We start from the raw sequence: 15,676 nt of genomic DNA on the forward strand, positions 1-15,676 counted from the left end.
TGCTCGGGTTGGGAAGGCGGACCGCTGCTCTCACACGCCCACCGTTTTCTCGGCAGCCTCAGCTGAAGGTCCTCTCATTTCCTCACCACGGAGAGCACAGGGCTCTGTACCTTGCTTCTTTGCACCACATTCCTCTCCACCGTCTCTGGGACCTTTGTCACACCGTTCACTTCTTCCTTCCCTGGTTTTTAACACTCTCCTTTTTTGGTCTCCACACACATTCGCTTGTAGTGTGGGTTGTGTCCTTGTTCCTCTGCCAAAAGTGCTTTCTCAGAGGTCACCAGTGACTTCTTGCCTTGGAAATGGGGTTGCCTTTGAGTGATAAAAATGTCCTGGAATTAGATGTTGATGGTTGCACAACTTTGTGAGTCTACCAGAAACCACTGTACTGTACACTTTAAAAGGATAAATTTTATGTTATGTGAGTGATGTATCAATTTGGAAAAAAAAGAAGGTCCAAAGCACGTCTTCCTTCCTCGCCCTCCTCTAACTCTCTGGGTGTCCACACTGTTGGTCCCCCGCACCTCAACGGTTGTTTATTAGCTTTGGAGACACAACAGGTCCCTTGTTCTTCCATAAATCTCACCATTGTTTCCTCTTTTCCGTCCTGCCCTGACAGTGGTCACCCATCTCTAAGACTCTGCCCTCTCCTCTCCCTCTACACTCATTCCTTGATGAGCGCCTCTGCTCCTTGTAGCTGCATTTCTCTGCAGGTGACTCCAATGCCTACAGCCCCAGCCCTGACTTTGGCACCTGGTCAGTCTTGTCTTTAAAGACTAGCTCCACCTGACCAACCCACCTTCCCCACTAACCCAACATTCCCAAAGCTGAACCTACTCTCTTCCCCATTAAAAAAATCCTCCTCCCTTCTTCCAGGTGTATAATTATTTCCGTAGTGACACCATCTTTCTTCCAGTATCCCAGGCTGAAAAAAATGGAGAGAAAAGTGATATTTAAGTAGAAATGATAGGAGAAACTACAGGAAGTGGGGAGATATTTGGTGTAGAGAAACCCCAGTAAGCAGCTTACTCCTTCATACCCAGTGGAGGCAAGGACGTGGGCTAAAAGGATATTGTCAGAAGTCTTTCTCCATTCTAATCCATTCCAATTTTCCTAAAACACTCTTTCCTTTATGGCAGGTCCCTGCTCAAGAACCCACTAAATCATGTCTAAACATTTCTCTCAGGCTTTCAACGTCCTCCAAAACCCCCTCTAGTCCATACACTTCCTCAATTCTCTCACCATTCCTTCCCACTTTCCTTTCCAGTTAAGCAATATCTTCCCATCATCTTCCCACATGCCCTCCCCATTCCCTTCACTGTGCCCCCCACCCGAGAATTCCCTTTCTCCTCCTTCTTCTAAGGCCCAGCTCAGCCCCTGTTCCTTCATCAGTCCATCTCCAACAGTACTTACCCGCTTTGATCTTGCTTCCTGAGTTCACAGTCAGTGTGAGTTTAACATTACTGTGTTCTCTACGTCAGGTGGACCAATTACAGCTCCCTTACTAGACTCTAAACTCCATGAGGGTCAGGATTTGTCCTCAATGACAGGATGAGTCGCAGAAGAGATACCAAGCAATTTCGACCTATTTGTTTAATTTTAGTCAAGAAGGAGTTCACGGCTGGTGGGTAGTTGAAGACAGATAATTTATCAGAGCTCCTTAGGAATGATAATGAAGTAGAGAGAGATGAGGACAGATTGGAAATTGAAGTAAGTCACAGAATGAAGGAACAGACTTTTGTTTTTTTTGGCTGCGTTGGGTCTTTGTTGCTGCGCACGGGCTTTCTCTAGTTGCGGCGAGCGGGGGCTACTCTTCATTGTGGTGCGGGGGCTTCTCATTGCGGTGGTTTCTCTTGTTGTGGAGCACGGGCTCTAGGAGCACGGGCTTCAGTAGTTGTGGCACGCAGGCTCAGTAGTTGTGGCACGCAGGCTCAGTAGTTGTGGCTCGCAGGCTCTAGAGCTCAGGCTCAGTAGTTGTGGCACACAGGCTTAGTTGCTCCGCGGCATGTGGGATCTTCCTGGACCAGGGCTCGAACCCATGTCCCCTACATTGGCAGGCAGATTCTTAACCACTGCACCACCAGGGAAGCCCCAAGGAACAGACTTTTTAACTGGTCTCATTTGAGAGTCCGATCTTCACACATACTCCCTTCACACATGCACATGCCCTGGGTTATCTCCTGTCTTCTGCAGCTCAGCAAGCAGCCCAATATAAAGAAGAGGCCATTCTGGCAAAGGGTAACCTGGAGGATTGCCATAGGAAACTGCAAAGCTGCATTTGCCTGGAGAAGCAGAAGGCAGAGACCATCCAGGAGCTCCAGAGAGAACGTCAGAAGCTGCAGAAGGATTCCCTAATGGCTGAGGAGGAACTCGCACTCAGCAGGTACCACAGGTTCCCCTCCAGACAGAGGCTCTGTCCCTCGTAAGCCAGTTGGGACCCTGTGGGCTGCTGCCCAGGAGTTGGGTAGCAAGCCCCGGGCAGCCAGCCCACAGTCCACCAACATGGACCCTGAAGTCCATCCACCTGTTTTTGCCATTTTGCTTTAGGAAGCGGATAGAGGAGCTGACATCAGAATTATCTGAGTTCTCGAGAAAACTTGAAATTTCAGAGAAGGAAAAGAGGCAGCTTCAGAAGACAGTGACTGAGCAGGATGTAAAACTGAATGACCTGCTAGATCGTATAAATCACATTCAGCACCAGGTATGGAGGGCAAGTAGGCAGCCAGCTCGAGCATTTGCTCTGTTTCAGATTAAATGCATTGCTCTTGGGAATTCCCTGGCGGTCCAGTGGTTAGGACTCCGAGCTCTCACTGCAAAGGGTCTGGGTCAATCCCTGGCTGGGGAGCTAAGATCCCACAAGCCGAGCGGTGTGGCAAAAAAAAAAAATTGCATTGCTCCTTATTTGGGAAGATGCCACCACCAATCCATTGCAAACTACTTGTCCAGAATTTGTTTTAGAATGCTAAGCCAGCCAGTCAGCTCCAGTTCCCACGACCAATAAGCATTTTCAGGGGCTAAGCTTAAAAACAGTCAAAGGACAGTATTATTTCTTTTTCTAGGACTCAAAAGCTATCCTCCTCAGTCAATTTAAAGTTTTTTAACTTTGAATTATTCTTTTTGTGCTTTTATAAGATTTTTTTAAATTTATTCAAAGAGTATTTTATGTGGAAAGACTTGGTAAGTAAGTGGGACCTGGATCTATAAATAAAATAAGTTGGTATTTCTAATTGAACAAAGAAAAACTGTTGCTGAACCTAAGAGGAAACTTTTTTTGTTAAACACGCTAAATAACCAAGGAGTTGTCCTCATATTTATTTCAGCCATCCCTGTGCACAATTGTCTGGGTTGGGCTTTTTCTCCCCAAAAATATGGTGCCTGACGAAAGCCCCGTGTTTTTGTTTTCTCAGAACAGGAAGCAAGCCTCCTCCAAATGCAGTCTAGAAGAACAGCTCCAGGAGGAAACCAGGCTGCTGGAGGAGAAACGGGAGCAGTTGAAAAAGAGTAAAGAGCGGGAGAAGCTACTGGAGCAAGAGCTCGAGATATTCCGACAGGAAGAAAAAAAGAAAGAAAAGATGGTGAGGAGAATCTGGGAAGCCTCGGGATTAAGAATCCAGGGCCAGACCTGAGCCCAGCTGGGCCTGGCGGGATGCTCAGACTTCAGGAGAGAAGGCAGGGAGGGTGAGAAAGACAAGTGAGGAGGGGAGAGAAGGCCTGAGACACACGGGGTGCAAAGTGGAGCTGGGCATGAGGGCAGAAGGAGGGGCTTCTGCAGGAGTCTGAGGTAACACCTCCGTTCTGGGCTTTGTTTACTTAATCGGGGAGCAGTCAAAGGAGAATCTGAGAAAGTTGGAGGAGGAAAATGATAATCTCAAATCACAGTTAAAGCAATGTTCTGCACAACTGGATTCCTCTCTCTGCAAACAAAACAGCAGCCAGCAAATCAACCAGGAGCTGACTCGTAAGGTGCGTAGACAGAAACCCCAAGGGGGTGAGAAATTTGAACCCTCTGACCCTTGACCTGAAGTTGGCACCTAGCTCTCCTCCATCACAGAAATGCCACTAACTGCCCAGCCCATGTGCATTCTGGGGCACCGGAGCCCCCACTTCCCTCCTGAAGTGCCACCCACTTGCTGGCCGAGACGTATTTCTTGCACATGTGTAAGGTCTTATTTAATATCTGGTGGAGCCCCAAACCATCTGGGCTTTGGCATCAAGTCTTCCAGAGTTGCATTTTAGACCAGAGTTGAGTGAGCCCATTGTTTGGGGCAATTTGCTGGGGAACACTTCCAAAAATAGTCCCAAAAGCACAAAAATGGGATGAAAGGGGACATGGTTATATTTCATTACACGAATAAAGACAAAAGGAGTAAATGGCATCTAATGTATGTGAGGCACTGTGCTCACCTTCAGTCATCATTTATTGACTGTCTGCTTAAGTCCTCGGCATCCCTTCCATCTGCTGGTTTACAGAGGAGAGAAAGGCTGAGGCTCAGGCTGACTAACTGGTAAGTGATGGGACGGAGCAGTATTTGAACCTGGGTCATCTGGCTCTTACACCAAACCTCTTTTCCCTTCATCATGAATGGCAGTACTTGCCCCAAATGAGTCCATTCCATCTTTCTGGATGGACAAGAAAAAAATACAGCACCTTGATTAGGTAGTCTCTTGAATTATAAATGAGAGACCAAGCCGCTCTGATTCCTCCATAATAAAGAGTTCATCTTAAAATACTATGACCATTCTAAGTGTAAGACTAGCACTACACAGTAGAACTCTCTGTGATGATGGAAAAGTTCTAAATTAGAGTTACCTGATACTATATGCACTAGCCACATATGGCTACTGAGGGCTCGAAATATGGCTTAGTATGACTAAGGAACTGAATTTATACGTTTAATTTTAGTTTTATTGAAATGTAAGTAGTCTCATGTGCCTAGTGGCTGCCATATTAAACAGCAGAGGTCTGAGGCACTGATGTTTCTGGAGTTTTGTCACTCAGAGGTATAAATCTCTCCTCTAGTGTGATCCAGAGTTGAGGTCCGAATCACTCAAATCCCCAAGGAACTACTTTCAACATAAGGAATACTGCCTAAGTATTTAATATAGGCCTGTTATCACATTTGCCAAAAGAAAGGTAGTTATGTAAATGTGCAACTAGCAGCACTAATTTCAGAATTCCTTTGATGGGAATCGAGAGGCTGGAGGAGTTTGTGTGTGTGTAAGCATGTTCAATTTTTTAAAAGCATGCCCCACATATGACAGACTTTTTGAATCAATGGAAACAGCTGTTAGAGAGAGGCTTAGTTTTGCATTCTAAACTGCATTTCCTTTCATCAGTAGTCCATATTTCAATTTTAAACACACTCTGTCAGAACTATATGTCCAATTCATCCCTAGTATTGCCCAATGCACTATTTCATTCAGTCCAAATAAATCATTTAGTATATTTAGTGAGCATCTATTATATGCCATGCTCTGAGCTACAGGTAGTGGGGATACAGCAATGAAGAAAGCACACACAGTCCTGCTTTCATGGTGCATCAAGTCTAGTGGATTATGTCAGGAGTTGAGGCATAATGTACACCATTGAAATGTTGCATCATATTTCCTAACCTAGAATTGGATTCCAGGTTAACACTAATCCTAACCCTAACCCGAACCATGAGACAGTTAACTATTAACAGAAACCATCCAGTTACAAATGTAGGACCCATGCTTGGCTGGCACGCATCAAAGGATGCGGAGTCTGTGAAAGGGACTTTTCGTGTATTTGACACATCATGGCCCAGTACTCCTTGTATTGGGAGGACATGCTATCTAGAAAGGAAGTGTGGGAGAGGGGTGCAGAAGAGCCTGAAAAGGCAGCTCTTCCTCTTCCAACAGTGAGGGGAAGTGGGCATTGTCACAGGCTACTGGGCAGGTAGTTCGTGCAGAGAGGAGAGAGCCCGGTGCTCGTCCGTCTTCTGTGGACACAGAGAATGCCTCTGTGGCCATGAGCCTTGACAGTGATGTTCCCCTCCCTAAAGATAACCCTTCAGCAGGAGACCATGGCGAGTCTGCAGATTCAGCTGGACAAGGCTGCGGCGAAAGAGAAGCGATACCTCCAGACCACGGTCAGTAAAGAAGTCTATGAGGAGGTATGCCGGAAGTCAGCCTCCTGCCAAGACGACCTAACGCAGGCCCTGGAGAAGGTGGGCTACACCCTCTCATCTCCAGGGCTGTTTAATATCCAAGTTATCCCAGCAGCATGCAAGGTGAAGGAGTCCATTTCCTGCATGGCTGGCTGTCACCAAGGCCACCTGCAAACCCTTGCATCGGCTGGGATGTCTGTCCAGAGAAGGCCTGCTTCTCCTTAGTGAGGCTTTGGGGAAGAGGGGGATAGAGGCCAAATCTAACAAGTCTTTCTGCCCATGGGTGACCCAGGGGCAAGGTTTTCCCAAGACCTGGATTTTTCAGGGAAATTCATGCCCCATCCCTGTGCTAATCATGCCAGGCTGATGAGCTCATAGAATTGGAAAGAGAGGAAACGGGAGAGGGGCAGGGGAGATGCAGAAGACTGACCGCTGTCACTTCTCACCTCTCCCTGGGACACTAGGCGAGGTGACCAGGACCAGGTGTGTCTGTGCCACCCTGGGCAGAAGAGAGTAGGGGCTGTGGGACTGGTGGAACCCTTCTCCATTCAGGACTCAGCAGAGAGGCCCAAGCGCAATGACAGCCGTTCTCCCCCCAACCCTTTGTCTTTACCAAAGCTCAATCATTCGACCTCAGAGACAAACAGTCTTCACCGAAGTCTGACACAGGCCCAAGACAGGAAGATTCAGCTGGAAGAGGAAGTCATTGCTTACGAGGAGAGGATGAAAAAGCTGAATGTGGAGTTAAAAAAACTGCAGGGCTTCCAGCAGCAGAGTGAGCTAGAGGTGAGGAGCAGCCCGGGGCTCCGGCTGCTGTCCTGCCCAGGGCCCCCCGAGGTCTCTTCTTGCCCCACAGCTGTGTACTTCGCCCTGAGCCGTTCCCTTCGGCTAACAGGTGCCCTCCCTTTTGCTGGGCTCTAGGAGCTCCGGGAAGGCAGCAACTATCAGAGCAGGGGCGCCCTCTGCTGGCCGCTGGAAATAAAACACTCCCTCATGAACCTCCCAGAGAAAGCGCCCTCCCGCCTTGTCGTGGGTCCTCCAGGGTCAGGGTGGCAAGCCGGGGTCTCCCTCCTCACTGTGCGCTACGGAGCAGGTGCAGGCCTTCGACAAAAAGCTGGAGGACATGAGCAACCAGGTGCTGCAGTGGCAGAAGCAGCACCAGAGCGACCTCAAGATGCTGGCCGCTAAAGAGGAGCAGCTCAGGGCGTTCCAGGAGGAAATGCGCGCCCTGAGAGAGAACCTCCTCGCGGACGAGAGGGAGGTGGGCACTCCTCAACCCCCAGTCGCTTCCTCCCAGTGCCCCCAGAACATCCCACGACCACCTGGATGACAGGCACCCTTTGGTAGGGGTGTGGGTGGCTGGGAGCAAGGAAAGGACACCCCCCTCTATTCAGTACAAAGCGGGGTCTGGGTGTTCCAGGCCCACAGCGGCTGTCTTGACCCAGCCATCTTCCCGTGACTTTGTTGGTAGAGATATTGAACAGAACAAAGGTCCCAATCCAGAGGAGAGGGAGTGCCATCTCCATGTCAGGAACACCAGCAGCCCCGACTTAGATAATGCACTGCTCAGTCACCCTCCGGAGCCCCTCATGACACTTTCAGTTACCCTGCAGTAGAATCGGCTAAGAGCTCTTCGGGCATGCCCAGCTCTCTGAGCAGTGAAGTTTGTAGCAGGAGGCTCCCGGATATCCTTGGGGTGGCCACAGGGCCTTTGCCCAAATTAGAAAAAAAGCCCTCCCTTTCCACCAGATATATTTTCTTTCATCTGTTTTTAAAAAGGCTTAACGTATTGCTTTTTTAGAGTAAGTCACTTTGCTACCTTTGGCCTGAAAATCATTATTATAAATGTACAAACCTACTTTGTCTCTACTAGAAGTGGTGTCTGCTCACAGATGTCACCTTTGTGATAATGCACCGCTGGAGGTGGAGGCCTGCAATGGCAATTCCAACTCTGGCCTCGGGGTTGGACAGCAGAGTCAATGTTTCTTCTCCCAGGAAGAGAGGAGACCTGATTTGGGAGAAGGGAGGTGACAGGCCTGTGCTCCCACCCCTTACTATATCATTTACTTCTTGTACCAAAGTCCTGTTGCCTGCCCCAGCGGTCTGCGCCCAAAGATACCTGCAGGCTGCACCGAGAGAATGATCAGATTATGTCCAACATGGAGCAATGGGCAAAAGAGCAGAAGTAAGTGAGGAAGAAAACAGTAAGGCAGAGTTCCAAGGGCTGGAGTCACACATGTGCCAGAGAACAGTGTCATACACACACACACACAGCCCTCCTGGGAAACTGATCCACTCTCAGCCCACACCCAAATGTTGGGAATAAGATGAAGGGGCCGCAACCCTTCAGGCAGGTTCAGAAAGCCCCGCCCACTTGGAAATGGAGCAGCTTCCAGACAGAAGGGATGCTCCCGTGGGTCAGATTTCCTCTTCCCAGCCTGGTGTCGGGCTTCACTGCCTGGATCCCCTGAACTCACTTGGGATCACAGTGATTTTGCATGGGAGTGTAGAGAGTCCTCTTAATTGCCAGCTGCTAGGAGGGCTCTAGCTCTGGGGGCTGGGGGATGAGCGGGGGGTCTGGGCCCAGAAGAGGCCTTGCCAAGAGCACCCAATGTCCTTTTCAGCCAACCCATGCTCTTGCTCACAGGGGTCTGGGGAACTCTTTTCTTCTGTGAATTTTATTACAGGATCGCCAATGAGAAACTAGGAAACAAGCTCTGTGAACAGGTCAAATATATCACCAAGCTGACTGGTGAAAAGGAGTAAGTCATCCCACGCCCCCCTGGCTGGAGCTTGGGCCCCAGGGAGAGGAGTCAGCCAGGAACCAGGGCTGGCTTTTTCACTGGATATGTGGAGAAAGACCCCGAGTCCCGAATCTGCATCTGTGTGACCTTGGGCGTACCACTTGACCTCTTTGGGCCTTAGTCCCCTCACCAACGATAAAACAGGGGGTTAATAGTCTCTATGTCCCTCTCCACTGTCACCTTCCACAGTTCTCAGAAGTCAGAAAGAATGCTGAGAAGGAAACAGGAACTGAAAAGCAGATTGTATTAGTTAGGGTAGTGGCTAAGCTGTGGTAACGGAGAGCTCTCCAAACAAAGGGACATAGAACATAGAAGGAACATCTCTATGAGGTGAGCAGTCAAGTTTGGTGGGGTCCTTCTGTCCCATGTTGTCATTTGGGTCCATCTACTTGCAGCCTTGGTTCACCCTCATGGTCAAAGCTGGGTCAGCATAGAGTGTGGTATGGGAGGAGTGTTGGAAGTTTGGGAACAGAGGCAAAAGTATGGATGTCTAAAACTGAGATTTCAGAGGTAACAGGTAATGACAAGTAACAGGTAATGACAAGCTCCAGGGAAGTGTTTCCCAACCTTTTGTCAGGGAACACTTAGAAAATGACCACATTTGTTTGGCACACTGGGAGGGTCTTGGATGGGGTTGCTTATGGTAAAGGTGACCAACCAGCAGCTGTGCCAAACCCTGCTCCAAGGGCTGAATTATTGCAGCACACCTGGGACCCATTCATGCAGCCCCCGTTAGAAAGCTGTGTCCTGAGCTTGGACCATAGGAAAGTGTCTGGGTTGAAGGAGAGGAAAAGATCACTGGAATAAGGAGGTCAAGGAACTGAGGGGCCAGGTCTTGGATGAAAAGTACAGGATGCTGAAAGCATCAGGGATGCTGACAGGAGTGGACCAGAGAGAGTGGCAGAGAGCCAGGGGATGAGGGCATTCGAGGACCCCACCTCCAGGCCCAGTGGCACAAGGAGCGTGGCAACAACGTGAAGAGCTACAAGGGAAGGGGTGTCTTCACTGCCAGCCAGATTTATACAGAGCAAGAGGGCAAAGAATACGCCCAGAGGAGCAGTTGAGGATGAATTCTCTATTTGATTTCCTCTAGAAAAGATCATAAAATATTTCACTAGGACAGAAACATTTTCTGAAAGGATTTAACTAAAGGAGAAATTGTCAGAATCTGAAGGTAGCCGGGCACTTCAGGCTTTTTCTTATATTGTGCCAAGTTCTGGAAAGATTTTTGTTTTTTTTGTTTGTTTGTTTCACAAAGAACTCATTCTTGAGTTTGCTTGATCCTATTTGAAGGAACACCATCTTTTAATCATAATAACAAGAGCTCAACTAATATTTATTGCTTACTCATGAGGAGCACTGTTTCAAGTGCTTTACATGTGTTAACTTATTTAATCTTCATAAAACCTCATACGTTCAGTGCACGTATAATCCCCATTTAAGGATGAAGAAAGGGAGAAACTCAGGCTACATAATTTGCCCATGGTCTCATGACCAATAAGTGGCAGAGTCAGAATCCCAATTTGGGAAGCCTGGTTCCAGAGCCCACTGTCACTCACTTCTCTCAACACTGGTTTGGAGAAATAAGGCTGTTAGTATTAACAGTTGCCATTTATTGAGCCACAGGAGGTATGCTCAGTTACCTTTCCCCTCACCTACATTGGAGCTGCCATTTCTTCCATAAAACGGGGACAAGTAACTTGCCCAAGCTCTCAACAGAGCCGGGATCCCCTGTGTTCTCAACCTTTCAGCAAAGGGAGGCAAAAGAACTTGGGCTTTGGCATCAGAACTGGATGTGAGTGTTTCCTAGGCATGGCTGTGAGAAACTGAGGACACGTGATCAGAGTTGTTCTGGCTCTTTGAATCAAATTTCTATCATTTGTCAAACTGGATTTTTATATGAACCCCAGAAGGCAGATCAGACTCAATGGTCCCCATCTAACAGATAAGAAAACTAGCCCAGAGCTGACATGACACAGTGGGTCAGGAGTGCTGATTCTGGGTCCACCCCAACCCCAGGCCTGGGCTTCTTCCCGGGGATGCACATAAGCCTCCATTTCCACAGAACATGCGTGAGAGCACCAGCTCCGGAAGGAACTGGGCGTCCACGGAACTGAAGCAGACCAAACACCCACCTGTCCTTCCCTCTCCTTCCGCAGCCACCTCCACGATGTAACGGTCCATCTGCCAAAGGAAAACACGAAACTAAAGAATGAAATAGAGGAGAAGAAGCTGAAAGCTGGGCCCTCAAGGGTATATACCAAAGCCCTATGCCCAAGCAAAACAGACCCCACATCAAGGGGGAAAATGTATGGCACCTTGGGCTGGAGGGGGATAACCCAAGCTGTGAGCCAAAGAATGGACATCACCAAGTCTGTCGGGATGCCCCACTGCTCAGGTATGTCCGCCATGTGGCTTTTGCTACTTACTGTGGTGCTGTCTTTCTTAGTCCATCGGGTCAAAAAAAAAAAAGCGTATTTTGAAGAGATCACTGGATTGGAAATTCAAATAGGGGAAAAAAACAAATCTTTTGCTTAGCTATTCTGGACCAGAGATCATCGTTTTCTCCTCTGTAAAGGGGGAGGCAAATGAACTAAGGCTCATCCTGATTTAAGAATCTTTGATGATACCCAAGTGCCTCCTATCTCAGACCTATCCCTTCCCCTGACCCAGTCCCTTTTGGGAGGTGTGAGGGTAAGAAGGGAACAGGCAGAATAGGCATTTTTCTCCTCTAATGTGTTTTGGAAACCTCACAAGAATGCCCTGGTCTCCTGTACAGCCTGGGTCCAAGGCTACCTTTTCTGCCACCTGTAGACTCCATGGTACCCCCAAGGGAAGAAGTCACCTGCAACAGAGCTGCCTGGCCACGAGACTAGTCCTTGAGGAATCATTTCATTAATTTCTCCTCAAATCAAGATTGTCATTTCCTCCCTGTTCCCTCAGGTTCCTCATATTGCTAGAATCAGCGCCTTGCCCTGAGCATCATTTCCACGCATGTTTTTCAGAGGACAGTGAGTTCCTATTCCTCTCTCTTGACTTGGATCAGCTCTAACCGGAATATGTCAAGGTCCCAGCCTATTCTGCAAGATGCTAATGTTTTATTGAGTTTTGTCTACTTCCTGCGGCAGAGTGAGCCTTGGAACCATACTACCATCTCCAGGCCCAAACTCTAAAATAAAGGCATGAGCACAGCAGCCTCAGTGAGCTCGTGGCGTCTTGCAGACAGTTCTGCCCCCTCAGGTCCCCAGCAATGTGTTTATCCCGATTTTCCCTAAATTCTAAAACATATAGTTCTCTTTCATGTATATAGGGGAGCTGTAATTCCCAAAGCAAGCTTCTGGATTATCTGGATTAGTTTTTAAACCAACAAGAGATAATTAGTTCCTTTTTTATTCCTTCCATCTCTGTCTGGAATTTAAGAAGAAAAAGAAATATCTATAAACCTCCAAAAGGAAAGTAATCCTGAGACCCAAAAGAGAGGAAGAAAAATAAATGATGCATTTTCCAAAGGCAGGAGGGAGATATAGCCATCTGCTTTCTCCCTGGCTGCCATATTCCTTCTTTTGACAATTTTATTTTTCTCCGCAGCCAGCTCAGTACAAGTAAAATTCCATTATAACAAACTCCAAGGACAGCTAAACTATTTTATTGTGGCTGGATTTTGTTAAACTAAGTACATGTCTAGAATTTATATTTCTAGTCTATAGAAAATTGAGAGAAATAGCTAAAGGTAAAGTAAGAGAAAGAAATGAAAGAGCTTGCATTTCTGGAAGAGGGGAAAGGAAAAGTGAAGGAAGAAACCCACTAGTTGATAGCAATTCTTAAATATCTTGCCTCCCTCCCCAGCCAAACAAAAGCCAAGAAAATTTTCTGCTAATAGCAGCAACGTGTTATATAGGATGCCCCTGCTAGGACTTGGGAAGGACAAATTCTGGAAATGCAGTGTGAGGCAGGAGTGATGGGCACGTCTGGTGGTTTCTGTTGTGATGGTCAGTGTCTGGTTTTTTATGCTCTTTTGACTGTGTTCCTTCATTTGGTTTAGAATAAGGATATGTCTTCTAGAGAAAACAAAGACTGAAGGGTCTGGTACTAATGAAATGGCTTCTAGTTCTAGCCTGTGGCCCATTTATTCAAGCAAAATTCAATGTCATTAACATCCCCAGTACAGTCTACTAAAAAGGCATTTTGTCTCTTTAATTTACAAAAAGTTTTCATATATGTTGGCCAAAGGGACAATATCTGGGTACTTTGAATGTTGTACTTTTTCCAAAGTTGTCTTTCACTTCCTATGGGGTGATTACACCAGAGGAAAGCAGGTAGCAAGCTATGGGGAGCAAAGGGGCAGCAGAGCCAGAACCATGTCAATACATCACCCAGCCGTGTGGCCTTGCAAGCCCAGCCAGGCAGGAGACCCAACTGAGTAGAGGGGCAGGGCTTGGAGAAGTGCAGCAAGGTAGGAGAAAGGGCAGGGAGCCCGAATGTTGCCTGCCTCTAATGCTTTAAGAAATAACCAAAGAAGTGAGTTCTTTAAAAGTTGACATTAAAAAGACACGGTCTCTGTATGAAACCATAATGGTGGATACATTTGTCCCAACCCATAGAATGTACAGATACCAAGGGTGACCCCTAATGTAAACTACGGACTTCAGGGGATAATGATGTGTCAGCGCAGGTTCATCAGTTGTAACAATCGAGCCACTGCGGTGGGGGATGCTGATAGTGGGGAGGCTGTGCAGGTCGGGGGCAGGGGAAGCAGGTACAGGAGACATCTCTGTACCTCCTGCTCAATTTTGCTGTGCACCTAAAGCCACGCTAAAAACATAACAAAAAAGAAAAAAGAAACGATTATAAAGCTAGGACTTAGCCGAGGGGATTATAAATAAAGTGCTTCAGCCACCCAGTCGGAAGGTGTCACTCAGATTCTGATACCTTGGGGGCCGCAGAATCCTTTGTGACAGATCCTCTTCTACCCACCTGGAGTATAATTCTTCTCCCCCTGAGCTAAAGGAACCCAGACCAAACCCCAGCCGCCGCCTTACTAAAGGGAAGGGGGAGCTCCCTAGAACCACCATGTGGCCACGTACACTTGCCTTTGAGCCCCCTCTGCACAGCCCATATGAGGAGGAAGCTTCCTGCCATAGGCAGGGCCCAGCAAACTAGCCCTGGGGTCCCCAGAATGAGCCCCCTATCTCAGCCTGAGCCCCTCAACTGCTGATATTTCTAAGATGTCTAAAGTATCCTGCTCCTCTCAACTAGGCATTAAAGGGTAGACGCACATGGCTGAGAGCAAGGCGGGGGACCCCTGTCCAGTTCAACAACCTTACTGTTCTCTCACACCAAATCGGAAAACCAGTCTCAGGAATCCACTTTCCGGTCGTTGCCAAGAAATGCTTTTGTACCTCTAGAAAAAGAATCAGTTATCATCTGAGGAAGAGATGGTGAAAAGCAGAGGAGTATTAAATCATAATATTAAAGCTGGAAGGAACTTGAAGGTAGATCTGAATGGAAAGGGTCCATAGTTAAAAAGAAAGCATTGGAGACAGAAGTGCAAACAGATTCTTGGGCAGAAGTCCAGAAGCCAAAACAGATTCGGGTACAGCTACTGGGGTCGGGGAGCCTCTCCACTTATCTTGTGGCATCTGTGTGTGTATGCCACATGTGCCTCACTAGGCGTTCCTTACTTTAAAATAAGATTTTTCAAAACCTCTGTGGCCTCATTTTTCTTATCTAAGGAACCTGAAGGTGAGTTTGTGACCAAGGTCACTGCCTGTTAGTAGTAAAGGCATCAACTGGAACCTCAGTATTCTTCCTGTTTTGTTGCATCCTGAGCCCAAGTCTGTAAATAGATCACATACCCAGCTTACATCTCTCCGCAGGGCGGGTAGACACCTTCTCCTAGCCCTTCAACCCAGGGCCAAGATTAGAAGCCTTCCCAGGCCAGCAGCTGGAAGCCCTCTCTTCACTCCAGAGCTGTGAAAGTCAGCTTCTACCTGCATTCCCAGGAAAGGCGGTTAGAGGTAAAAAGAATGGAAGTAGAGGTGGAAGCTGATGCTGGCTGCCAAAGCCTGGCTTCCAAACCTACCCATAAAATTGGCTTTAACTTGTATTGATTTATAACAGACAGAAATTCAAATCCCAGGGACAGAGTGAGAAACAAGAGTGGAACTGACAGTGGCGTGAGCCGGGCACCAAGGAGCGCACGCTGAGCCCTGGCCCAGTATGCAGGTGCTTCTGAGCCCCAAGCCTATTGGGCTCTCAGCCCCAACACAGGACCTCCCACCCAGCACACCTGGCAGAAGCCCAGCCCTAGGGAGTCACTAAATAAGTACCAGAGGTGCCCAAGACGTCGCCTCAGCAGACTGTTGAGGCTGCTTAACAACAGAAGAGACTAGTGATTCTAGTGTAAGGCTCATCTTTTATGTGAAAACCAATAAGCAACACTTAACACTATTTTCCATCAATACACAACACATAATGGTAGAAACTTGGGCCATTCTGAGCAGCAGAGCAGCCAGCCCGCCCACGGGAAAGGACAGAGGGTGCACGGCTGCTCACCTTCCTCCCACTTCCCGGCCACTGTGGCCAGCCTTGCCCCAGCCCTGCCAGGTGCTGGTGCCCCGGGCCATTCTCCTTCCCTGTCAGCTGAGTCCCACCCCATCAACCCCTCCTCTAAGAGGCACTGCCTAGAGAACAGAAATAAGGGCGAGCTAAGGTTCTAGAAGGATCCATCCAAGGAAAGTC

General features: G+C 48.0%; 1 protein-coding gene across 1 annotated transcript in view; it reads left to right on the forward strand.

The window, feature by feature from the left end:
- The window catches only part of PMFBP1 (polyamine modulated factor 1 binding protein 1), a 71,016-nt gene extending 55,367 nt beyond the window's left edge, over nt 1–15,649 (forward strand). Inside the window, 13 exon segments of the mRNA XM_082439258.1 lie at nt 2,194–2,383; nt 2,548–2,701; nt 3,408–3,575; nt 3,826–3,963; nt 6,027–6,191; nt 6,750–6,917; nt 7,225–7,392; nt 8,213–8,316; nt 8,819–8,893; nt 11,095–11,333; nt 11,750–11,779; nt 11,782–11,831; nt 11,835–15,649. Of these exon segments, the coding sequence (XP_082295384.1) occupies nt 2,194–2,383; nt 2,548–2,701; nt 3,408–3,575; nt 3,826–3,963; nt 6,027–6,191; nt 6,750–6,917; nt 7,225–7,392; nt 8,213–8,316; nt 8,819–8,893; nt 11,095–11,333; nt 11,750–11,779; nt 11,782–11,831; nt 11,835–11,987 (1,802 nt within the window). The 3' untranslated portion in view covers nt 11,988–15,649.
- The last annotated feature ends 27 nt before the right edge of the window (nt 15,650–15,676 follow it).

This window comes from Balaenoptera physalus, assembly GCF_965194825.1.
Source record: "Balaenoptera physalus genome assembly, chromosome: 19".
In the NCBI taxonomy this organism is placed as follows: domain Eukaryota; kingdom Metazoa; phylum Chordata; class Mammalia; order Artiodactyla; family Balaenopteridae; genus Balaenoptera; species Balaenoptera physalus.